At 40.2% G+C, this 24,863-nt stretch overlaps 1 protein-coding gene across 4 annotated transcripts in view; it reads right to left on the bottom strand.

Annotated features, from left to right (window-relative positions):
- Positions 1 to 24,863, bottom strand: part of wwp2 (WW domain containing E3 ubiquitin protein ligase 2) — a 57,274-nt gene that overhangs the window by 13,722 nt on the left and 18,689 nt on the right. For all 4 annotated transcript variants that reach the window (XM_008411784.2, XM_008411788.2, XM_008411786.2 and 1 more), the window contains exons 6-12: positions 23,272 to 23,350; positions 20,584 to 20,741; positions 20,213 to 20,459; positions 18,301 to 18,390; positions 11,800 to 11,974; positions 3,750 to 3,804; positions 650 to 731 (exon numbers count right to left, since the gene is read on the bottom strand). In XM_008411784.2, the coding sequence (XP_008410006.1) occupies positions 650 to 731; positions 3,750 to 3,804; positions 11,800 to 11,974; positions 18,301 to 18,390; positions 20,213 to 20,459; positions 20,584 to 20,741; positions 23,272 to 23,350 (886 nt within the window). The remainder of the gene's footprint in view (positions 1 to 649; positions 732 to 3,749; positions 3,805 to 11,799; positions 11,975 to 18,300; positions 18,391 to 20,212; positions 20,460 to 20,583; positions 20,742 to 23,271; positions 23,351 to 24,863) is intronic.

The following is a 24,863-nucleotide window of genomic DNA, read 5'->3' as shown; positions in this document are numbered from 1 at the left end:
CAAAATAGGAAAGACAAGAGAACTTGATCCTGGATGCGTTAACAGAAATAATTTCAGGGTGTGGGTGCACAGTGAACGGTTTAACTTTAAGGTTTTCATGCAACCAGTAAATATGAAGGATGCTTATGTGCTTTCAGAAAAAATAAATAAATTAGCCACTGTTTTAAATTAAAACATATAAATTTATATTTAAAGAACACAGGCATGGAAGCCGAGTAAAAGGTGTTTTCCATATGAAGAGGCAAATTGTCTGAACTTAGCAAAATCGTAAATGAGTGAAAATATCATGAAAGTTTAATTATGAGTGACATGAAGCAAAAATAATTTAAAAACTCCAGCTAAATGAAGATAAAATGACATCAGCAACATGATCGATTGTGTTGTGATAAACTCTGAAAATGGCTTCATAAACACTTTAGTCTGTTTGTAGTTTTCAATAAACCTTGTGTAAAGACCCGACGCCGTTCCGGTTCCCGGTAAACACTTCAACATCCGTTTCTGTCATAATTCGTAAAGCCGTCTCACAGCAGTGTGATGTTCACATCTCCTTGTGTCTGAGCAAACACTCAAAGCAAGGCGCCACCTAACAAGCAGGCAGACACACATGCTCAGACACACTGGTGTTGAATCTGGAGCTCGGCGGTCTCACCCTTGGGTCCGAGGATCGTCCCACTGAGTTGTCCTGGTGTTGTGGTTGACGAAGTACACCCGGCCATTGTCCTGACGTTTCTCTGCGAACACAAGCGGGACAGAAGGAGCATGAATATTGTGACGAAATCAGAGGGGGCATTTATCGTATTGTACATCGTTTATCGTGGTGAACTTTGCATCGCCATAAGATTTGAGTTATCGCTCCAATTAATGTTTAAAAACGGCAAAAAATGTCAGTACTGTTAGGATTTTTATTTATTATTTATTTATGGAGTTTGTGCAACAAAGGTGTCAATAAATATCAATAAATTAGAAAATATAATTAAATGCCGTTACTGTGAGCATTTTAGTGATGTAAATCACACTTCTTAATGTCCTGAAGAAGCTTATTACAAATTTTCGGGCTTTGACTGCTGTGCAAAGCCCCTCAGTTACCTTAAAAAAAAGAAACAAAAAGCTTTTATTGTTGCTTTCATCGTTGTCACCGTAGCACCATAAAGTATTGCTCATGTCGCTCACACCTAAATCAGAGGAACCACCTTTTGGGATGAAGAGAAGAGGAAAATTATCAGCACTCTGGGTTAAAAATGGCAGGTCTGGGTGGCATTTCACCATGACTTGATGTGAATACACGGAGGTTAGTTTCTGGTGGTTAATAAAGTTTTACAGAAGCAAACTTCAGTCAAAGTTTTCTTCTTTCATGCGAAAGTGTGTCTGTGCCATGAAAGTTAAGCCGGTGCCCCATCCTCCTCCCTCCGCTGCTCTAACATCTTTTTCTCATTACCAGCAGTAAGTGGAGGGCCCAGAAACAGTAGTGCTCACATTGCAGCTCCTGCTAGCGTTCTGCTTTCCTCTCTCCACCCCCCTTCATCATCCAGTCAGAGCTCCCTTCACTTTTTCTCCTTCATCATCTTTTCTCCCATCTTTCTCTTTCCAAATCTGAGCCTCAAACAAAAGAGAAAAAAGAAAACTAGAGGGAAGAGACCGCAGTTGACAGAAAAAAAAAAGAGCAAGAAAGAAAGAAAGCGCGCCAGAGAGGCGAAGCTGAGCCAATGATATAATTGAGGTTTTCGTCTTGAGGTACCGCAACATGTTGAAAAGGCATCATGGGCAGAGGAGAGGGAGCATTTCTGGAGAGAACGCGGCTGTGAGAACGCTGGCGGACGCGGAGCTGCCAGCGGCGTTCGTTTATGAATGAATGTGTGCGACGAGGGGAGTCTGCATGGATCCCATTACATTACTCTGTTGGGAAAATGTTGGATGATGAAGGGTCCCATCAATAACACGGTCCCTGTAATTTGTAGACCTTTAGAGCAAAGGGAGTCTTTACAGTGATAAACGAGCGGAGCAACAAATAGAAACCAGGAGAGACTTTCTTCAACGGAGCAGAGATCAGAATCGCTCGAGTGGAGACGTAAATCTGCCAATTAATGACCGGTTCGCTCGCGGCAACAGCGTCCCGCTGGACACAACCAAAGGGAGAACATTCCTTCTGTTGTTTCATGAAGGCCTAATACCACTAAAAACTGCTCTGAGGTTGGCAAAAGCAAAATACGCTTAATGCGTTGTAGAGCTGCACGATATATCAAATCACAATTGTAAAACACTGGCGGGATGCAATATTTGCCAGGCAACTACGTCTCAAAAGCCAAGCGCTAAAGCTCTGCTAGTCAAAGACATGGCCTCATGGATGCACTTTTACCATCACAGCTGGTCCAAGTGACCTTGGAGTTCAGAGTTCAATAAGCTCGTGACATTGTGATGACGGCAAAGAAAGGACGAAAAATGTGGATTAATGACAATTTACCTTGTGCTTGTGAAAAACAAAACGATTCTTTGAATTTATTCAGAAAACCCAAATAAAAAGTGCTTGAACAAACAAACATAATGCTCTGCTGCACAACATAACCCATTAAAACCATCCTGGATCAAACAACACCGCTTTGACGGGATATTTAGTAGCAAGATTTAAAACTCTGCTGACCACTAATGTGCTCGGTTGTGCTTGTGCGTGGCCGTAAATGATAGATCCTAAAAGCTCAGGGATAGTGGAGAGGACGTCGCAACGATGAAAGACTGAGGAAAATACTAATCGATATCGTCGCTGCAGAGTTTACCGATAACATCGCTCTAGTTTCTCTGATCCTCTGCAGACGCTTTACCAGGTAGTGATCCGTTATGCTTTTATTTTGAAAGCAGGAACTAAAGCTACATTAGAAACCCCTTACATTTATTTCGACGCAAAATAAATGGTGATTCACTGTTGACGAGCCAGGAGAGCACTGCCAGCTTTCAATTTAAATAAGTGAGTCAAGAAAAATATATTTCTACTTGAGGTAAGATAACTGATGTCAAATTTTGCAACAACCCTTCTTCTTCATCATCATCATCATCATCTGATTTATTCGCTCAGATCTAGACGCCATGTCAGCAAAAGTCCATCTAACAAGTGGCATAAAATATTGGGAAGCAGAGTTTTAATGGAACCTGGAAGATGGCAGCCAATCACATTTTGCCTTGAAGAAATATTTTGTGTTTTCATCGTTGCACAGATTGAAGTTGCATCGACCTTCTCAATAGGACAAGCAGGGTCCCATTAAAAAAAACAAAAAACATCCACACCTTTACCAGACTCCATTTTCTCGATTTTTCAAGCAATATTGTGAATATTAGAGTAGAAATCATTTACATCGTTGGGGTGAGCAACCATTTCACTGCTTTCATAGCAAATGGACAAACTGATAGAAAAATATATAAAGCTGAGACGTATAAAGTGCAAACATTAACTACAGATTTAATTTCTGTATGACTTCGATATTATTCCCTGTAAATTAGACGATTTGTTGAATCAAATTAATTTGATGCTCAATCAATGTTTAAAGCATTTAATCAGTCAATGCTCATCAATTAGACGAGGGATTCAGAAATAAACGTCTTCCTTCCTCAATCTAGTTCCAGACTCTGAAACTTTTTAAACCCAATTCCAAGACTTCAAAGGAAGTCTGAAGATATCGTGCAGCCCTAAACGGATGACGACATAACGGCACCTGGAGAATAATAATAATCTGTGTGCATACGAGAAAGTCAGGCGAACTTACCCCATCCAGGAGGCAGCGGGCCCAGGGGGTCATTTTCCACCGGAGCACCGGACGGCTGAGGAGAGACAAGACAAATCCAGTTAGGACATCTTTCTGTCTCTCGTCTCCCACATGCTGCATGTTTCTTCTCAGCCTTGCATCACTCTGTGTCGGTATTCTGCTTTCCTGATGCTGTTTGTGTGAAACATAAAAAAAAAGTCAAGCAAGGAAGGGAAAAGATGAGGGAAAAAAAAAACCTACTCAGTTCTGCTCTTCCAAGGGCAGCAGATCTTTTCACCTTGCTACCTCCTGAAGCCCAGTGTGTGCATGAAGTATTTAAGATAGAGAGGGGCTGGCGGGGCAGCATGGTGGGGCGGGGGGCGGGGGTGCTCCTCTCTGCTCCAGCAGCGAGGGGCAACTGAGGGAGCTGGCCGGCCAGCGGCTCCAGTGGTTTCCAAAAGCGACACGCTCGGTAGGAGGATAAAACAACAACGCTGTTCCAATGAGCTCACTGGCTGGATGCAAGCCCCGCCCACTCAGCTTCCCGCTAGACTCCTCAAACACACACCCTCTCACCCTCACCAACACCACCTCCTCATCCACCGACCCAGCCCTCCGGTCCTCCTCCTCCTCCTTTCTAGCGCTGTTGTGAAACCAGGCAGGGAAGTGTGATGTCTGAGCGAACTGAGGGAACATTCATGCCTGTTCCAGACTGGACACCCCACCTCCTCTCCAGCCCCACCCACCCAAAGTCTCACAAAAGGCACCTTTATTCACCGTGGGCTTGGAAACCACTGTGGGGTTTACTCAGGCTGCGCGCACACACACACACACACACACACACACACACACACACACACACCTAAAAGGAAAAAAAAAAAAAGAAAAAAAAGATGTGTGCGTGTGTAGCAAAGTGTGGAAAATTTGTCCGTGGCAAACAGTCGGTCAGTGTGTACGCTTTAATATGAGGATAAACACACACACACACACACACACACACACACACACACACACACACACACACACACACAGGCAAGCAAGAATATATTAACTCGACTGGGAAAGCGGCTCAAACGTTTGCTTGTTGGGAACGTTACAAGAAGCTCCAGCATCACTGCAGAGTTTACCAGAAATCAGAAAGAATGCCATTACAGCTTAATTAATTTATTTATGCAGAAAACCTAAAATAAATGATCATTTTTGGCAGTAGTACATTCACTGAAATCCTTGCACACTGCAAAAAAACACAAATCTTACTAAGCATTTTTGGTCTAGTTTCTGGTGCAAGTATCTTAGTATGCTTGAAATAAGACAAAACTAGCTCAAAAGTAACTTTTCAGCAATAATAAAAATTAAATAGGAGCTTGTTTTAAGTCAATATTTCCTTAATATAGATGAAAAAGTACTAGTTCCACTGGGAGATTATTCCACTTATAAACACCTTGTTAACATCTTGTTACAAGTGCAATAATCTGGCATTTATCATCAATGTTAAGTAATAGTTGACTTAAAACAAGTTATATTCTGTTGAAAAAATACTTGTATATTAGTTTTATCTTATCCCATGTGTACCAAGACATTTGCACCAGAAACTGGACCAAAAATATTTGGTAAGATTTGTGGGGTTTTTTTGCAGTGCAAGCCTTTGGAGGCTGAATGCAAGCTGGCAAAAACTCAAACTAGAATTTCTCCAAATGAAATCTGCTGCTTCTTCAAAGGTCTCTCCCTCACGCTGGGCTTAAAATATTGATGCCTTCCTCGGCGGGCATAAGTGGAGTATTATCCACCTAATGCCAGCGTCACTTTGAGCGTCTTAAAGCAGCTCTGTCATGGAAACTCTGAGGGAGTCGGGATGGAAAGGACTGGGCCCGCGTAAGGAGTGAGACTGGGCACAAAACAAGGTTAAAGGGTGTGTGTGCGATTATGTGTGTGAGTGTGTGTCGCTCCCATCGACAGCCAATCTATGCCCCGAGCCCCACCCGAATGGGTTTTCTGTGACTAAAAAAGGTAAAAGGAGAATATAATGATATAAAGACATGATGACTTCATCCTGGCTCTGACCATTCAGCTCCTCTGTGGCTTCCAGACAGAGCAAAGCTGGAGGGAGGAAAAGAAAAGGAGTCTGGGAAAACAAGGGAGGGAGAGGAAGCGAGGAAAAGAGGGAGAGGAAGCGAGGAAAAGCAGCTATTTGGCACAAACGTGAAATAAGGATAGTGTGTCGTGGATTGTGGGAGGACTACAGGTGAAAATGTAGCTTTGGTGCTTTGGACTCACGAGAAAAAAAAATTACTAAGGATAAAACTAAATCTAGTTGTTAATGTGAGCATACAGCAGGGGGTAAAAATCATGTACTATAAGGGGGAAAAAGTGGGTTGGGAGTGTCTTAAGCATAAGGTCATGGAGTTTGCCTGAGAAAATACCAAGTCATCTTAGTGCTTCATGCTAATGTAGCAGAAAACGGTCTTACAGTCAACTCACATTTCAAGAGGATTTCAGCTTTTGGCCTGTTTTTAAAATGCCAATAAAGTTTATGGTGGAAATTTCAACAGTAGTGAAGCTTTAAGTGTGGAAAACGGAAAAAAACCCACTGAGTGTGAGAATGGATAATCAGATGGACAAAAAGACAGCTGGACCGACTGTCTGGATGATTAATGGATGAACTGACAAACTGACGGACAGATGGTTGGATGTACTTTTAGAAATCTAGATATTTATCCATTAGACAAACATTTTAAGATTATCCAGGGCTTCACTGACAAGAATTAGTGGATAATTTAGAAATAAAGAAGAAAACGTTTAAACTTGATTCCCCAGTTTTTACATATGAAGCCGTAATAAGAGGCCAGATGGGGTTAGACTATCCTTTAGCTATGCTGCCATTGGCTCAGGCAGATGGGTTGATATCACTCACTCACTTTTTTCTTCTACTACTCTCCATTTGTATTATTTGCTGTGATTTCAACTGCTGACTTTTTGTTTTCTCAGTTTCTCAAATTTCTCTCCAAAGAAGCTAACCGTCTCTTCTCAAACGCCCAGTGGGTTGTGGCAGACGGCTGCTTGTACTGAGCCTGGTTCTGGTTCTGGTGGAGGTTTCTTCCTGTTAAAGGGGAGTTTTTTTTCTCTCCACCGTCGCCACATGAAGCATTGCTCTAAAGTCAAAGATGAGGCAAGCAATTTTCTGCTGCAAGTCAGTGACTGAATGCAATCTGTTGTGTTTAGACAGAAAACTTTTTAAGCTACTTTGAATAATTAATTGAACATTTGAATCAGATTGATATCTGGGATTAATTGGAGTATTTGTGAGATTGAACTGATTTTTTTTATTTTTTACTAAGTGCCTCGAGACAACAATTTTTATGAATTGGGGCCACATAAATAAACTTAATTGAGTTTAATTTTATATTGCAAGAAAAATTTACATTAGTATAATAAGAAGAAAAATTTACATTAGTATAATAAGAAGAGCCAAACTTAACAGGAATATATTAACACATCAGTTAATAGAAATGACATTTTTCTCTTCTCAGTGTTTTTGTGCGTTAGTTAAAGCGGGCAGTGACAAACATGTCACCCAAATGTAAGTTTTATGTAAAACCGGGAAGGAGAAATGTGTTGTATTAATGTTTTTCAGAAAAAAAAAAAAAAAAAAAAAACAACTCCAAAGACTTCCGTTTCCCCAACTAAGATGAAAAAACAAACAAACAAATGCCTAGTTTTTCTTTCTTAATTTAAGAAAAGCAGCATGTTTATCGTTTTTATCTGCAGGATTTTTACGGCGTTTTTTTTTTTTTTTTAAGAACCAATGCTTTAAGAACATATTTAGTCCAAAGTACAAGTCCACCAGGGTCTAATGTGCAGAGCAAGATTGGAGCAGCTTAAACATTTTCTGTTCATTGTCCTTTCATGGCAAAAATGTCGTCTATGGAAATATGAGTGCTGACGGGTTGTGTGTAAACACAAGCTAAGGTGTTAGCAGGAGCAGTGTGGACGTGTGTGAGTTTTCTGTTCTGTGCTGTGAGTGATAAAACACAGGGTTGATTCAGGTGCTGCTGTTAAGGAGCCCTTGTTCAGGCAAAAATGGGCTGAACTCATAATTGGAACGTTGGAGGAGGAGGAGGGATGAGGAGATACTGCTGGGAAGGAAACCGATCTGACAGCAGAAAATCAAGGATGGAAAAATCATGCCTGAAATAAAGCCAGATGAAGACGAAGACGTTCTGATGCAGAAAGGAAAAGTTGTGGAAACCGAAACAGGATTTTTTTTAAAAAGGGGCTATGAGGAGGGGTTACAGGAAGGAGCAAGGGTGAGTAACAAGGAAGGGAACGACAGGCAGAGAAGGAGGGAACGGGGGAGAGCTGGAAACGGCAGCTAATGGCCACGAGGCCGCCCTTCTAACGAGCCGAAATTACTCTGCAAACACACATTTGGGCTTCTATCTTTGCATGGACTGAGGCAGCAGTGGTCAATGTTTTCACTGTTGATTCACGTTAAGTTTACTTTCTCAACTACATTTTTTGCTAGCCTAAAGAGAAAAAAAAAACAAGGTAAAGTCGAGTTTTACTTAATAAACTACAAATCAAAAATATTTACTTAATCTGTAATTTGAAAAAAATATATACAGAATATCAACTTTTTAAAAATGATTTGTGTGGAGTTTTACTTGTTGACATCTGACAAAGTCACCTTCACCTCCTTCATTCTTCTGTTAATAGAGATTAAAAACAGAACAACAAACCTGATTGTGTTTGGTGTTAAAATATGAAGAAATAAAAACCAAAATAAGATCAGCTTGATACTGAACACTGTTTGCCATGTTTCAATCAAAAACAACTGAGAAATCTGCATATGCTGAACACTTTATGTAAAAGTGTTATTTTGGATATTTATTGTAGATTTAATAAAAAAAAAAAAGATCAAATAGTGATTTTGTGATGCGATTAGGAGTGTTTCATCCCTGAATGTGTTTTACTTATAGTCATAGTAAAGAAGTATTACAAAAAACATCTTAATGGTTGTTCAAATATATTGACTGGGAACCACTTTGAACGTCAAAGTCTGGCTTCTTGGAAGCAAACAGAAAAACAGGAGAGAGCTCCAACACTTTTTGCACAGTAGTGTAAATGAAGAGCTGCTCTGGTGCTTGTGTATATTGGTTTGTGCAGATGAGCCTTTGCACAACGGTTCCGTACAGCTGTGTGAAAAATGTGCATGCCCCTTAGAGCAGCTCCGTGGATTCAAGAAGACCGGCCACTTGACCCTCTTCAGTTGTCATGTGCAGCGCAGAAAAATGTTGCACCTGAGCTCGACTTTAGCAGCTCTGACTCACACCGAGACAGAAGGAGCACATGATGCCGCCCCTCAACATGCACAGTGGAGTCGACGTATCCTCCAGTGTATAAAGTCTGCAATCCAGTTCGTTTCCATTCAACCAAAAATGAACAACTTTACAGTGCTTGCAGAACCTTTCAGCTGGTTGGAAAAAAACAAAACCAAAAACAGTTCAGCTGAACGGGGGCGGTGGTGAGCGCACCAGCCAGGCAGCGGATCGTGTGGCTGTGTTCACAGTGAAGCTATGAGCCCTTTTGTGAGCCCGTTTCCTTGTTCACACACACTGGGGCCATAAATAGTCGGCGCTATCAGCAGTTTGGGCATTCCAAGACAGAGCCGCACACTATCAACAACCTGCCCTCTTGGCTGTTCTCACACACTGGGTGAAGGAGGGAAGGAAAGGGAAGGAGAGAAGGAAAGGACGGCGGTGGAGTTGTTGATTCTATCCACCCCCCACACTTCTCTGCAGTTTTAACCTGCAGAGAAAGTGGCATAAAGGAGGATGCTTGGTTACTGATAAATCCAATCTTACTCAAACAGCTGGCAGGTGGTTCTGGCAGGTTCTAAATGTTTTTAGCTCAGAATCTGGATATTCATTTCCCACAGAACCAATATGGAATGGAATCGTAACATTTATTGCACCAGATGCGAGAGAAAATCAGATAATCTGACACGTCATCAAGAACTTAACTAGATTCTTTTCTCACTGTTAAAACATTTTAAACCTGATATTCCTGATGCGTAAAGGTATTCGTACCTTTACTGAATGCTCACAGTCCAGACATCATCTCCTGCTCATGCAGTCAGATGAATAATAGTGCATGTTAGTCGTAAGGAATTGACACTTTCATTTGGAAAATAAACTTTTGCTTCCTGCTAAGTAGCAAAGCAGGAGAAAAAGAAGATACGACTTCACATCAAAGCAATTCAATAATGGTTTGTTGCATCATGCAGAAGAAAGAAAATCTGAACTCCGTTTACCAAACATGCGACTTCTGAAGCTTGTTGAGCTTCTTTTGTGTTTGTCTGCTGCATAAAATCCCAATAAAATCCACTGAAAGTTCTGGTGGTAAAGTTGTGACTTGTGAAAAAGTCAAGATGTGTGAATTCTTCCGGAGGGCATTTTACTCGTTTCAATAAAGTCAATCTACGCCTGATTTTCACAGCAAATTTGAGCTGTAAAAAATGGAAATATCACATTTAGATTAGTCAGATTTTACTGACTAACTTAGCAGGAAAAAAAAAACAACGTTTCCCCCCAAAAAAGAGAAGGATTCAACCCAATAGTTTGATTTGGGGTGCTAAAAGAAAAGTATTTGGGCGTGAAATGAGCAATTAGTGGGATAAAACAGTTTTCTCTCTCAAAAGAAAAAAAAAAGCATATGGATAAAAAGAAGCATTTAAGGGATGTTTAGGGCTAAACTGTAAAGTGGTGGTTGGACCAAAGGCAAATAAAGTCCACACCCGGAAGACCACAAAACCCAAAGAGACGCAGGACAACAAAAAGAAGTGGACAGAAAACACCAAAGTTGCATAAAAGTAAAACACAAAGGGTGCGGAGGCTTTATTGGAGCCTGTATAAGTTTTAATGTTGGTTTAACTGATGACCCATTGAAGAATCGTTGTTGTTTTAATCCAGTATAACGTTAATGTCTGGCAACTGTCTGACCATGGCCGCTCAATTCAGACCCAAAGCCTCAACAAACTCCACTGGAATAAACACACATCTGTGTGTCATTAATCTACATCATGTGTTTCAATTAGAGATAAAGTTCCTGAGATAAACTGACTTCTCAATTCAGATTTATTAAAACCCTTAACAAGATAACATGCAAGTGTTTTTAGGGTGACAGTTGATTTTTTTTTTTTTACTCAAAAATAAAAATAAAATGACAAATGTTCCAAAGAATGTATTCATCACGAATTAGACTTTGTCCTTTTTCAAAATATTGTGCAACTTTTGCAGCTGTAAATTACATTTATTAAGTTGGAGGGAGAGCAAAAGTCTCTATGGACCACTTCACTACAGCATTTTAAATATCACAAAAATGCTCTTAAAGAAGTAATGTGGGATGACTCAGGAGTTTACTACACGACAGCAGCGGTCTCCAACCTCGGTTTTCTGGGCCCACTGAGCTGAAGGTTTTAGAGGTCTCTGCTCCAGAAAACCTGTTTCAAATGACAGCAATAACTAACAGAATATTAGTTAATCACACCAGTTCCTCACAATGGCTCTCTGTAGCTCAGAATAGACTTTAAAATGCTGTTGTTGGTTTATAAATCACTAAACGGTTTATCACCACAGTACATGAAAGATCTGCTGTTGTCGTATCAACCTTCCAGACCCCTCAGGTCTCCTGGTTCTGGTTCTGCTCTGCATCCCCAGAACCAAACATGGAGAAGCAGCATTCAGCTTCTGTGCACCACAAATCTGGAACAAACTTGCAGAAAACTGCAAAACAGCTGAAACACTGAGTTCTTTTAAATCTCAGCTGTTTAGAGCTGCTTTTGAAACCTAATCATGAAACATTAATCAATAATCTGATGTGCAAAAGGTAATGTCAACTGTGTCCTCTATGACTTTGCATTTTTGTGCTTTTATGATGTAAAGCACTTTGAAATGCCTTGTTGCTGAAAGGCGTTGAAGTAACCAAAGGGACGCGGCTAAAACAAGCTGAATTGACCTCCCAGCAGCAGCTAAAACCACTTGCAGTCTTATGAACCAGTGAGGGCTGTGGGTACCTGGTAAAGGAAGCGCTGGCTGAACTGGTGCATGGCGCCCTGCAGCTGGCTGCGCTGGCTCTGCCACTGCTGGTAGTTGCGCACGGACTCGGCCGTGGGCCTCTGCCACGTGGTGGTCCTGGTGTTGTGGTCCACATAGTAGAACCGGCCTCCCTGGTCCACTCGTTTCTCCCAGCTGAAAGGGGGAATTGGTTGGAAAACACAAGAAGGGGTGAGAGAGGGTCCAGCTTTCAGCAGCATTTTCTTTATTTGACAAGTCAAGAGTGGGTGGTTGCATCAAAAAGCTGCTCCCTGCTTCTAAAGTCGAGGAAAAAGAAACAAAGACAAGAAAAGGAAGGAAAACAGAGAGGAGGCGATGAGCGAGTGGCAGCTGAGAAAGGAAGAGAAAAACAACGAGGGAATAAAGCAATAATGTAAAGATACCATTTTACAAGGAAGGAGGGGGGAAAAAAAGGGAAAAATGCTGCTAAAAAGGTAAACGCAGAGAATTTTTAGAAATTCCTACAGAAATATTTAAAATGTTATTTTTATGCTCCACACCTAAAATAAAAGCCTTCCTAAAAATTAATCATGATGCCATGAAAGCTTATTCCACAAAAACCAAAATGGATTACAACGACCAAACAGGAGATGGATGACAATTTTCCTTGTGTTGAACTCAGTTTTTATGCTGCTCTTGTTATTTTTTTAGTAATTCCATTCAAATAGTAAATTATATGTATTCATTGCACACTGAGTGATTAGTTCCAAGTGGTTATTTCTGTTAAATTCCTTGCCATAAAAGATTATTTAAATACAAAATGATTGCGGTGTGGATGATACAATTGTGTGACAGTGTTTGACCTACTAAGAGAGGGGCCAAGTCATAGAAGATTGTTGTTAAAGAAGCTGGCTACTCATAGGGTGCTGCATAGGAAATTGAGTGGAAGGTAAAACTGCAATAAAAATGTAGGTGCTAAAGATAACCACCACCTTGAGAGTGACTTCTGATGAAAATACAAATTGAGTGTTGGGGAAAATTAATAATGGTGTGGACTGCAGCTGGAGTTGGGCCCAGACAGAAGTATTCATGACCTGAAACCGTGTCATTCCTCATGTTTAATCACTCAGCAGACTGGCCACAAAGAGAAACTGTCAGATATTGTCAGGAGGAAAACGAAAGACACCCAACCCAACAATGCAGATGACCTGAAGGCATTCTGGACTTCCATTATGAGTTAGCAGAACCACAGGCTGACTGCCTCCATGTCGCACCCCATAGATCCTAATAGTCTTTTTTTTTTTTATTGATGTTATATTGTATTCTGATTTTCTGAGTAACTACATTCTGGGTTGTTATGAGCTGCAAGCAATACACAAATAAACACCTAAAAAAGCTTTTTTTGTATCTCACCATTATACAACTTCTACATTTTTGAAAATGTTTCAATAATATTGAACTCTATTAAGATTTCCTTAAAGATTACAGCATGTTGACTTCTTGTTCTGTTGCAGACTCATTTCTTCCCCCCCGCCCCCCTTTATGCTTTGGGCAGCCCTTTATTGCATTTATTCTCGATTGCGCCATTTCTTGAGGTTTCATCTTTCAATGAGAAGCACATAAAGTTAATATAAAATTGCTCTACCTAATGCAAAACACTTCAAGCCAAAGCCCGTTTTCAATTATGTAAATGAGAGAGAATAACGAGAGAAGCATTTCTGACTGCCGATAGTCGTGTTTGCACCACAGCGCGCCTTTTGTTCGCCGCTGCTTGCCAGTGGCATTACTCAGAGGTGAATGTATATTCCAGTTTTCCCCAGAGGCAGGAGGTCTGGACAGAGGCTGAGATAGTAACAACCCACAGAAACACAAACACAAACACACACACACACACACACACACACACACACACACACACACACACACANACACACACACACACACACACACACACACACACACACACACACACACACACAAAAGGACAGTGTAATGAAGGACACCACACACACACACGGACCGACTGCTGGTCTGCTGCTATTCTCATGTCTGACTTAAGTGTTACAGAATTTGGAAGAGAAATCAGCATCAACTTCCATGTGCTTGGAAAAACATGGACTTGGTTTCTTAGGAAACATTTAAATCTGCACAAGAGCAAAAATAAATAAAGTCCCGTGTGGTGCAAGACGCAGAGTTTCTCCTTATAACCAGAAAAGGTTAAAGACGAGCCATGTAAAGCTGGGCACGGGTCTCTCCCCTATTTGAGATTTAATCCTCCAACTTTTAGTTTGCATAGCTTCCCAAAGCTCTGAATAGATGCACTTTGGTTGCTCCAAAGTTATTAATGCAAACTCACACAAAGAAACGCTTCCAGTCTGCGCAGTGGGCAGAAGAACTGCATGCATACTTGAGGATGTAAGAAACAGACTGGGACATCATAAAAAAAATATTTACTGTAGCTGTAAAAAGTATTTACACCATTGGATGTATTAAACTTTTTGTTGCTCTTACATGATAAACAAAATCTGGCTGCTTTGACAAAAATGACACAAAAACTCCTTTAGTGTAAAAGTGAAAATGAATTTCTACAGCCAGTTAATGCCAGTAAATAAATTGTCCCAGTAATAATTGAGATAAACGATAATATTAATGTTTCAAAACCACTTTCAAGTAATAGATTGATAACGTCATAATAATGCGAGTTCGCTCTCGCAAAGACCAATAAACTTTAATTTTGCAAAAAAAAAAATTTAACACTGGAACTGGAAGATACAACAACCCAAAAAAAAAAAAAAAAAAAACACACACAAATGAAACCATAAATAAAATGGATTACAAAATCTCTAAACAAAATTGTCCTTCAAAAAACACTACTCGTACAAATAAATAGAAGAATCTCATTTAAAATAATCATGCGATTAAATGATCATTTGCTTACTGCGACTGGCTAAGCTAACAGTCCCACAATGAATGCAGTCAGTGTGTCTAAAGTGATTGTATTGTAGTTGTACATCAGTAAGGTCCATTCACTGGTTGCTCAGAATTCCTGGTCCAAGGAAATCAGAGAAAATGTCACTGAAAAGTATAAGATATGAATGAACAACAGTGGGTGTTGCCATAACAACCCATTAATCAGCAGCGCCCTCTTGGCTGCATGCTACTGAAGGACTCCTCACCAGTGGAGATGATTACACACAAGACTTTCGGTTGACCTCCATGTTTCTGTGCATCACAAACAGCAGGACTCCTCACTCTCTGGTATTATTAACAGTAGCCACTCATTTACTGGAGATGGGGGAAATCCGTAGAACCCACAGTGGTCCGTTGAGCCTCTACATAGTTATTTACCCGATCTCCAAGAACTGCCAGTTAAGGCTCGGAGTACATCTGTGTTCCTCTTTTGGACGGGCCGTTCGTTACTCATCGCCGTTTTGATTCAGGGTAATATCTTCTCCATGTTTGAGGTTTAAAGTTAAAGTTTTGTTTTAATAACCAAAGAAAAGAGTAAAAAAGATCAATAAGTGATTGGAATTTCAATACAATTAGTTTTAAAAAAGTAGTACGTGAGAAGAGTATAACTAAAACAGGCTTCTGAGAACTTTTTCTTCCCGACACTGCGGTGACCCCTTTTAAACTAAACCAAAAACCCACAAACACCCTGGATAATGTCAGGATTTTGTCTCAAGTGGATTTTCTCTGGGTTCAGTCCTATATTAAATGACTGCAGTACTTGTGGCTCCAGATCTGATTGGCTGTGATGTAAAAATAACACTCCCTAATTTTCTCTGATGGTACTTTACTCAAACAGGAAAGGTTACAGCTTATTCTTTGGTCTTATTAATAGATCTTTACTGAAACGGTGAAGGATCTGAAAGGGGACAGAGCTGCAAAACTCGCATAAATAGATGCAATGAATTAAGAAAAAAGTCCTGCTGTGTCATTGACTCCCACAGTCTAATCAAAAATTATAGTTCACGCACAGGGCGTCATGCCTTGCAGGAGCCGTTATTTGGCACAGCCCAGAGAATATCTGTAATTTTTGTAGTGCTCCGTTTAGTTAACACACCACAAACCTGGTGGAAATTGACTTTTCATTAGTCATTTTACACAATCCCATTAAAATTAAAAACACTAGAAACTTGTGGAAATTAGAATCCGTTTTCCAGGTATGAATGACTAAAATAGTAGTTTCCAGTTTTTAGGACGACCAAAAAAGAAAATCTCACTAACATCCAAAATGAGGCACAATTGACTCACTTACTGTCTGTTTAATGATCAACGTGGGACAGACTGACATCAAACACATATTGGATAGTTTGAGAATGTAACATGACAGCTCTGATTACCAGAATGTGGGTTTGTTCAGTCTGCACCAGACACATTTTAAAAAAGAGTGACTGTTGCACAAAAATGCAGCCACATTAACAATGCAGTCTTGATTACTGATCGGAGCTTTGATTGCATTGTACACATGCGACAGCTATGCGCTGTAGTGTGGTCGTTTATCCCTGGAAGTAGAAGTAAGTGCTCCACTTTGGTTTGGCAGAGGTGCTCAATCTCAAGGCTGGTATTTCTTTAATACAAAACATTTTAAAAAAAAGAACAGTTTTGTTAAAATGTAACTACTACATTTTGAAATACGCTTGCTGCAACCACAAAATGCAGCTTTTCAGTCTGCTTTCTACAGTTTATCTGTGTCTACATAATGCCACATGAGAAAACTGGCACCGTGCAAAGTATAGCTTCATGTAAACACGCCTTTAGCTTTGTTTATGAAGGCCCTAACAGTGAGAGGCACAAAAAACAAGAGTGAGTATGTTTGTGATGCAAGGCTGGATTTAAAACACGACAGAATACTTGATAAAAACGGTGTGACTCATAAGTTCTCCCCAGCCTAGCTTCGGATGGCTTTCATTACTCCAGCTTCCAAGCTCTGCTCAGCTACCCCCACTCAACCTCCTAAACAGTTCCTGGTGCGTACATCTGGAGCGCTGGCCCACTATTAGCCTGCTAATTGATCCTCTGACAGGCCATGGCAGCCAGCACAGCGGAGCATGGAGGTTCATGTGGCTCTAAGAAAGGACTTTTGTTCTCAGGGCCCCAACAGTCTTGTTCCTTGCATGGAAAAACTGACATGGGGGGCAGGAGTTTGGAAAGGAGGAGGAGGAAGGGGGGGGGTGACCTTTACTTAAAACAGACTCTTTTTCTCTCTGTCACCTAGTCAGACACGCTGTGAAAACCAATAAATACAAGTGGAGAGTAAAAATGTCATGAAAGCAGTTGAACTCTGATAAGAAAAACTGATTGAAACTGGAGAGTGCACTTCCAATTGTACGCATATTATCATCCTGCAGTTAGACTGCAGGATAAGGGATGATCTCTTTAAAAGTCAAATTTAACACTTTCAATTACATTTCAATTACAACTTGAATGAAATTTAAGGCAGAACAAATTATAAATGTAGAGGATGGTTGGGAGATCTTGCTGCATTACAATCAAGCAAAAACTTACATTTCTGGGGTTTGTTTGTGGATCTTAGCAGCGGCTTTGTGCTTCTCACTCACAGTGCCAAACTTTTATAGTTTTTTCGTACCAAGCCTCGTATGGGTTGGCATCAGAAGTGAGCCAGTGGTGAAAACACACTTCATCCAGCCAACTGGTGACAAATTTGCACTTATCCACGATGGACACAAAAAAGCTAGCTGGCTGGCTAGCTAGCAAGGGTATAGTAGTAGCTAGTTAGCAGTAGCCTCATCTAGCTAGAGTCACAGATCGCAATGAAGATTTCTGCAAGCGGGAAAAACTTTTACCCAACAGAAAAGTCCTGCGAGAAAAAAACTGAATACAAGGATAAAGATTAAATACTCCCAACCACAACAAAGTTTAAGACTCATTATGACAAATTGGCATCTTTCAAATGTATTTAAGATTTTAAGACTTTTGAAAGATGTGCAGACACCCTGCATATTCCACCAAACTGTAGCTGAGAAGACAAGAATTCAATATTTAATTTTGTTCATTTTTTTCCAGTGATGCACAGATCAGGGATGTTAAAATCCTAAAAATATTTTTAAAGACAATGTAGAAACCCTGATTTATCTAAACATACTTACTTGCTGCCATAGAAACAGGAGTCCATCAGCAGCTGTTCATCAGTCACAACAGCCGATGACGTTTAAACCTTTCCAATGTGTCTTCTATGTAAATCTCTTAAGATTTGCTAAAGTAAATTCACACCAAACTACCTTCCTTTTTACCCAGAAATGTATTTTAAAGCAAGTTGCATGTACCTTCCAAAACAAATGTAATATATATATATATTTTATAAACAGAGCAAATATTATTTGAAATTACATCTGTTTTTCTTACCACCGTTGAGGAAAGAACTTCCTGTATCTGGACGAATATGAAAGAAACGTCCGATTCATATTTTTAAGACGTCAACCTGCGCTACTCGGCCTTGCCCGACTCACACAGGGCATCAACAGGAAAAACAGATATAAAAAGTGTGATGGGCGTACCCTGCTGGCAGTGGTCTCTCCCAAGTTGTGGTTTTGGTGTTGTGGTCAACGTAATACACTCTGCCATGAGGTAAAACCCGCTGCTCCCAGCTGCACGGAGAGACAAGCACACACACACACAAACACATTTACTTCATCGTTAAAAACGAAAACAAAGACGGTATTTGGTAGGATTTCACAATGAATGCATCTGAATGTTATTTAGGGAGGACAGGGAGTATCCTTCCTCGTTAGGTAAGGACGGGACATTAACGCTGACACAGACCAGCATTGATGAAATAAATCCATGGAAAACTCCACAGACCTAAATCTGACCAAATTACCTGTAATCACAGTTTACTAAATGCATCCCACCTGCTTTTTTAATCTTCTGGCCTGTGCTTTTCTATGGACACTTTGATCAACTACAATTCAATATATAGACGTTAAGGCCATTATATTTAAGGTGATTTTGTGATTTGTTTGATCATGCATAAAAAAAGATCAAAAAATCATAAAAAAGTATTTTGTCCTTTCAAAAAGAAATGATCACATATCTGAGTACAGTTGAGGATTCAACTGTACTCAAAAAATCTCAGTTTAATTTATTAAACAGAAGATTTATAAACAAAAATATGTTCCCTAGTTGAGAAAAAAGTTAGAACACCGTTCCATCTTACAGTTAAAGTTTAGATGAAATAATTTCAGTGATTCTTGTATCCGTCTTTGAACTTTGACCTATTCCTCAGATGTCTGAGGGGTTTCTTGGATGAACAGCTAGGTTCAAGTCACTCCATAGATATGACATCAGGATCTGGGCTTTGACTAGGTCAGGATTTTCCTTTTCTCAACGCTCAGCCAGTCCTTGGTGGATATGTCTTGGATTACCGTCGTATCACCGGGTGCGGATCTGGCTCATTCATCTGTCCCTGCTTGTCCTTGTAGGGTTGCGGGGAGCAGTTCATCACACCAAGACACTCAGGACAAATGTTAGCAGTTTGTTCTAAATCTCTTCCAGCTGCAGATGGTTTTCTGTCCAGCGGGGCGACTGATTTCAGATTCGGTTGAGCTGCTAAAGTCGTCTTATTGAAGACCTGAAGCAGCTCTTTTGATCTCATCCTGGTGTTCGCTCTTACTTCAACAGTCAGGAGCATCAAACTAAATGTTTGAGGTTTAAACAGTTAAAACCTCTTTCAAATGTTCAATTGCTCACAGGTTAAATTAGACCTCAGGATAATGATCAACTGAAGTATTAACTTGGAGAAATTCACTGTTTTGAGCAAAGAAGAAGGAAAAAGAAAAAGGAAATGTAACATTTTACTGTGGGTGGATTTTCACCTTATTTACAATTTGCATAAAATATTTAAAACATCTTCTACCTTATGTCAGGTTTTATCTGTGCCAATTTGAAAAAGTGTATTTTTAGGGGTTTTCTTTTCATGTCAAAATTAATTAAAAAAAAGGTTTTTGATCTTCCAAGTGAACTCCTGCAACATTTGCAGTCTGCAAACCGTAATGCGTGTTTTTATTTCAAAATGACTGAACTTTCCAGATTCAAGTTCTATGTTTTTGTGTAATGTCTAAATAATACAAAACACATTTTAATTTATGGTAGGTTATAGAAATTTCAGCTTTAAATAATTTAACCTTCTGTTTTTGTACTTTGAAAAGAACTTTTAATATTTCATTCTGGCCTGAATTGGATGGACTGATGGAGTCTGGATGGCTGGAGAGTGAGAAAGATGGATACAGGATGTAGATAGGAGGGAAACAGAGTTGAGATATACAACATATTTGGTTTTATTTGCTTTTTCACCTCTTAACCAGACCGGGAAAATACTTAAATTCCAGAATCTTCCAAAGCCCTCTTTTTACCGTGATATTTGTTTATGTTGCTGAACCAAGAGAGAGACGAGGATGTGCCGGTTCTTACCCTGCCGGAAGCGAATCTGTGGTTGACTCAGTCGTGTTGCTGTTGGCCTGCTCTGCGCTGGAGGGGGCGTTGGGACTGGGCTCTGCCGGGGCCGCCGGACCCACGGCATCCTGTCCCGGAGAGGGGCTGCTGCCGCTGCTGTTGGCCGCTGGAGATCGGCCTGACGGGGAGGACGGAGGGGGAGGAGTCTGACGGGCCACGACGCCACGACTGTCGTCCAACCCGTTGGACGGCAGCTCAACTTTGTCTGCAAGAAGATACAGAGGGAAGAAGATTGTAGCAGATTTGCTTAAAGTGGAAAGAATCAAACGCTGTCTGATCCAACACGAGTTTATGCATTATTGTTGGATCTATGTGAGCAGATAGTTCACCTGCACTGTGACCCGGGCTGCCGTTGCTCTTTGAGGGCTGTCGGTGGTTAGATGCATCACGGTTCTGCTCCTCGGTCAGCTCCCCGTTTTGCACAGCCCTCTCTCTGGACCCCCCAGGGGAATCGCCCTGCGGACCTCCCACTGAGTGCCTGTTGCTCCTGCAAACAGTAAAACAAAACAGGTAAAAAGATGAAATGGGCAAAAAGAAGATAAAAAAAAAAAAGGAAATATCTGAGTTTTTCTAAACAATTCAATATGAACCCCTGCTTCCATGCTCTCCCCTCTCAGACATCTGCTGTGGTTCCTCAAGTTAAGCTGGCACAGGTGCAGCTTTGGTCACAGTCAAAGCCACAAACACCTGATGAGGTGTCGATTTCCCTTTCTGGATAATCTCGTGTTTGTTCTCCCGGAGCTGCATTTAACTTTGAAGTTCCTTCACGAAATAAACAAATATGTTGACGGTAGTGGTGGGCAATATGGGCGTAAAACTTCCATCCAGATATGTTGTGGTACTATTGTAAGAATGATGAGAACTACTTATAACTTCTTTTTTTAGGTAACTGTATGTCTGACTGCATGACACAGCAATCATAGCCACACAAACAAACACTGCTATTGGACGTGCTTCTTTAGGACTCCGGTTACATGATTTACATATTAAACAGCACACAGTAAATGCTTTTAATAATATTTTTAAATGTATTGATATTTGTCGATGCTCTCATTGAACAAGCAGAGGAGAAAAATAGCAAAACAAACAGCAATTTAGACAATATGGAGAGTTTTTTTAGACATCATCTGGATTTTATTGTAACAGACTTCTTATCGTGACAAAACATTTATCACAAAAAATGATAATACAATAAATTCCCACACCTAGACGAGGGATTGAACAAAACAAAAGCATAAAAAGATGAAGGAAGAAAACAACACATTCACAATTTTGTTCACGCGAGATATTTCTTTCTCGTTTCAGGAGATGAAACATGCGCTGGTGATATTCGTTAATGTAAAACACAAAGCTGCTGACTGCTTCTCAGTGACAGCTGTGCTCTGAGCTCTTGGCTGAACCGTACGTAGCGGCCCCCCCACGATGTTTAGAAGGAAATACCATCTGACCTCTCGCATCCCCCCCGCAGCAAGGCTTTGAAATAAACGCAGCTATTTATTATCTTGCTACTATTGTAGCCGATGAGAGCAGCGTCTGAAACCGCAGTCGGAGGGGAATAACCCGCTGGCACGCCGCATCATGCTCCGGCCGACCAACCTGGCACCGGACCCGTTCATCCGATCCTCCTCTTTCTTCCATTTATTTTGAAAACTGTTATGTTCTGGTTTCAGGACTTTTATATAAGCGCTTTGCAAAATGGTATTTAAGAAACAGTTTCGTGACTTTATTATTGTGCTATTATTCTTATTATCTTACCACAAGGTCTGCAGAGTTTTGAAAGCAGCGGTATTAGGTACTTTTATGGATTCTGATGCCTGAAAAGCTGTTTTCTTATGTCCTTCTTTACAGCCATAAAGCTGACTATGATTTATGATCCAACTCCTGTGTGTCTTGTTGTATTATAATGACAAAATCCAAAACCTTCATTTCTCTGGATGAAATTTTAAACACACATTTCCAGCTAGATTCAAATTCTTTGTTTTTGCACAGATTTTTTTATGGTTCCAATTTTTCACACATTAATTGATTTGATGCAATATTTACCAAGCAGGTAGTTAAAAAAAACTTAATTAAATGAAAGTGTGATTTTAACCAAGTAAGACAACAACAAAACTTTCCAGTGAGTGATTATCAAGGAGCCAGACACTTAAATTTGTCCACTTGAAGAGCAAAGTAGGTCCTCTTCTCATTACTCACAATTTTCTTTGCTTACAAAATTTCCTTCCTGTTATAGCCTCAAGAAAAATAACCTTTTTTTATTGTCACTCTATTATAACAACCAGATATAGTATGAATAATTGTTTCAAGTAGGATTTTTTTATGCTTCAGCTACAATTCTTAACATTTAAAACAGGCATTGTATTCTTTTTCCACACATGCATGGCAAATGGGAAAAGTTAAGAAAGGTCTTTTCAAAACAATAAACTTAGAGAGGTCATTTGGCTCAGTCTTATTGGTTAAAGATGTCATGGCAATGGGATTATTATGAAATGGGCTAATATGTGGTCCATCTTTAGGTCCGTTCAGTCAGACTTTCACTTGGTTGAATTTGAAGGTCAACATGTTATGTGCTAAAAGATTATTATTATTTAAACTGATTCATTTTCCTCATCATGTTGACCAATTAAAGGTTTGTCATGGTTTAAGCTGATCAGTAGAATCAATTTGATATTTAAGGCTGTGAAGGAGGAAGGTGAAAACATTATTCTGTTCCTGTACAAGATAATTTTATCTTCAACACATGGCAGCTAAATGGACTCCTGATCAAGGTGTATTGGTTATGAAGCAGAACAGTAACGAATGATGCTGTTGTGGCTCAGAAGAACAAGGCTATTTGCATTATGGTGAACTGAAGAAAATGTCATAAATATGTGTAAATTATCACCTCCCATCTGATTAACGTGCCTCAATGATTTTTCCTGCCTGTAAACATTTCGAAGTTCAGTCGCTGCATCCAGCTGGCGCTAAACTCTGTTGGATGTCACACTATGACTCTGTGTCGGTGTGTTTGGTCTGACCTGCTGTTTGGTCCAGTTGAAGTGGGAGTCCCCTCACTCTGTGTCCTCCTCAGGTTGGGTCTGTCAGGCTGGAGGATCTCTGCAAGTCAAACATAAACACATCATTACTGTAGCAACACAAACGGCCGGCTGTCAGTCAGACCGGAGGTGGAAAAGAAAAGCAAACTTGAAATCATTTGGGGTTTGGTGGTTAAACTAATGAAAAATGGTGCAGGAAATAATGCTTACCAAGTAGCAGCAACATGGTTGGAGACTAAGAGTTAATGTTTATTATTTCCACTACTATTAATAGATTGTACTTTAGTTTCTTAAAGTGATTCGAAATGCACAAGGAAATTTTCTGATGATAAAAGTTACTGGTTTTGAACTTAACCAGCCTTCAGAGACCAACCATTCCCAACGTTTTCAAATTCAAAAGTATTAAAAAGTATTTTTCTCACGCAGTAAGACTTTTAATTTTAAGTTCATGTGGTTGTTGTTGTTTGAGGTTTGTTTGTTGTACACTTAAACTTACAGGGTGTCTGGAAATATTTTGTCAAATATGCGAAGCAATTTCTCTAAAACGAATGACAGACTCAGAATCGTCTATTTTCACTACAGGTAAGGAGTTTAAAATGAAAAACAAATCTATGTAAAGAACAACTCCATCCATTCACACCATTTTTCCTTCGTTGATGTGATAATCACACAATAAAACTTCCCAAACATTGTAGCAAACAACTGACAATCTAAACTTAACATTTTCTAAACACTCTTCAAGCCAAACAAAAAGAAAACACCTAGTAAAAGGCAGAAAAAAAGGTTTTAACAACACGGGCCAAAGCTTTCCGAAAATCTGTTTTCTTCAAACTAGCGTCGGTTCTAGTCTGCCAACAGAGGACTTATTGCCTCTTTGAACATTACTGAGGTCAGCTGTCCTCCTTGCAGCTGTAAAGGATGAGAAAGTGATCATAGAGAGGCTCAGACCTCTTTAAGTTCATAAAAAAATAATAATAATGAAATCCATGCGGCAGTCACATGTGGGAGGGGAAGTGAAGTTAGTGGTTTGACATGGACCATTCATCCCTGTGTGTGCCACCGAGTCTGTGCCGGGCTTGTGAGCGTGGCCGTGTGCGGTCTCGGCGGTGTGAGGGAATGTGTGACTTACGGTCCCGACTGTGACCAAAAACCACAGGCCTGTATCGAGCTTTTCATTAACACTCACTTTCTCCTTTACACACAAACATCCAGCATCTTCCAGTGACACACCGGAGGAATAAGCGCCTCAAACGCTGCCCCTATTTACACACACACAGTACATCCTGCTATCTAAAGTAAGGCAAACAGGTAAGCTCTTACATGCTCCTTTGCACAAACACACAGTTCTGTTTTGAGGCTATGAAAGAGCTTCTTGTGTGCAGACCCTGCGGACACGCAGAAAAATAAACAGTGGTCTTGAGGAGAAACCATTGTGTCATAGCCTGCAAACCGAGTTCATCACCCCCCACCCCTCAGAACAGCACGGCTCTAATTACTGGTCTGCTGTGTGTCTGTAGAAATGAAAAAGAGTTTTTATGTGTAGAAAAATCCCAACAACCAAAATCTAAGGAAAA

This window comes from Poecilia reticulata, linkage group LG6 (assembly GCF_000633615.1).
Source record: "Poecilia reticulata strain Guanapo linkage group LG6, Guppy_female_1.0+MT, whole genome shotgun sequence".
Lineage (NCBI taxonomy): Eukaryota > Metazoa > Chordata > Actinopteri > Cyprinodontiformes > Poeciliidae > Poecilia > Poecilia reticulata.
Note: the sequence above shows the minus strand (reverse complement) of the source record. Positions and strands in the feature narration are given on the sequence as shown.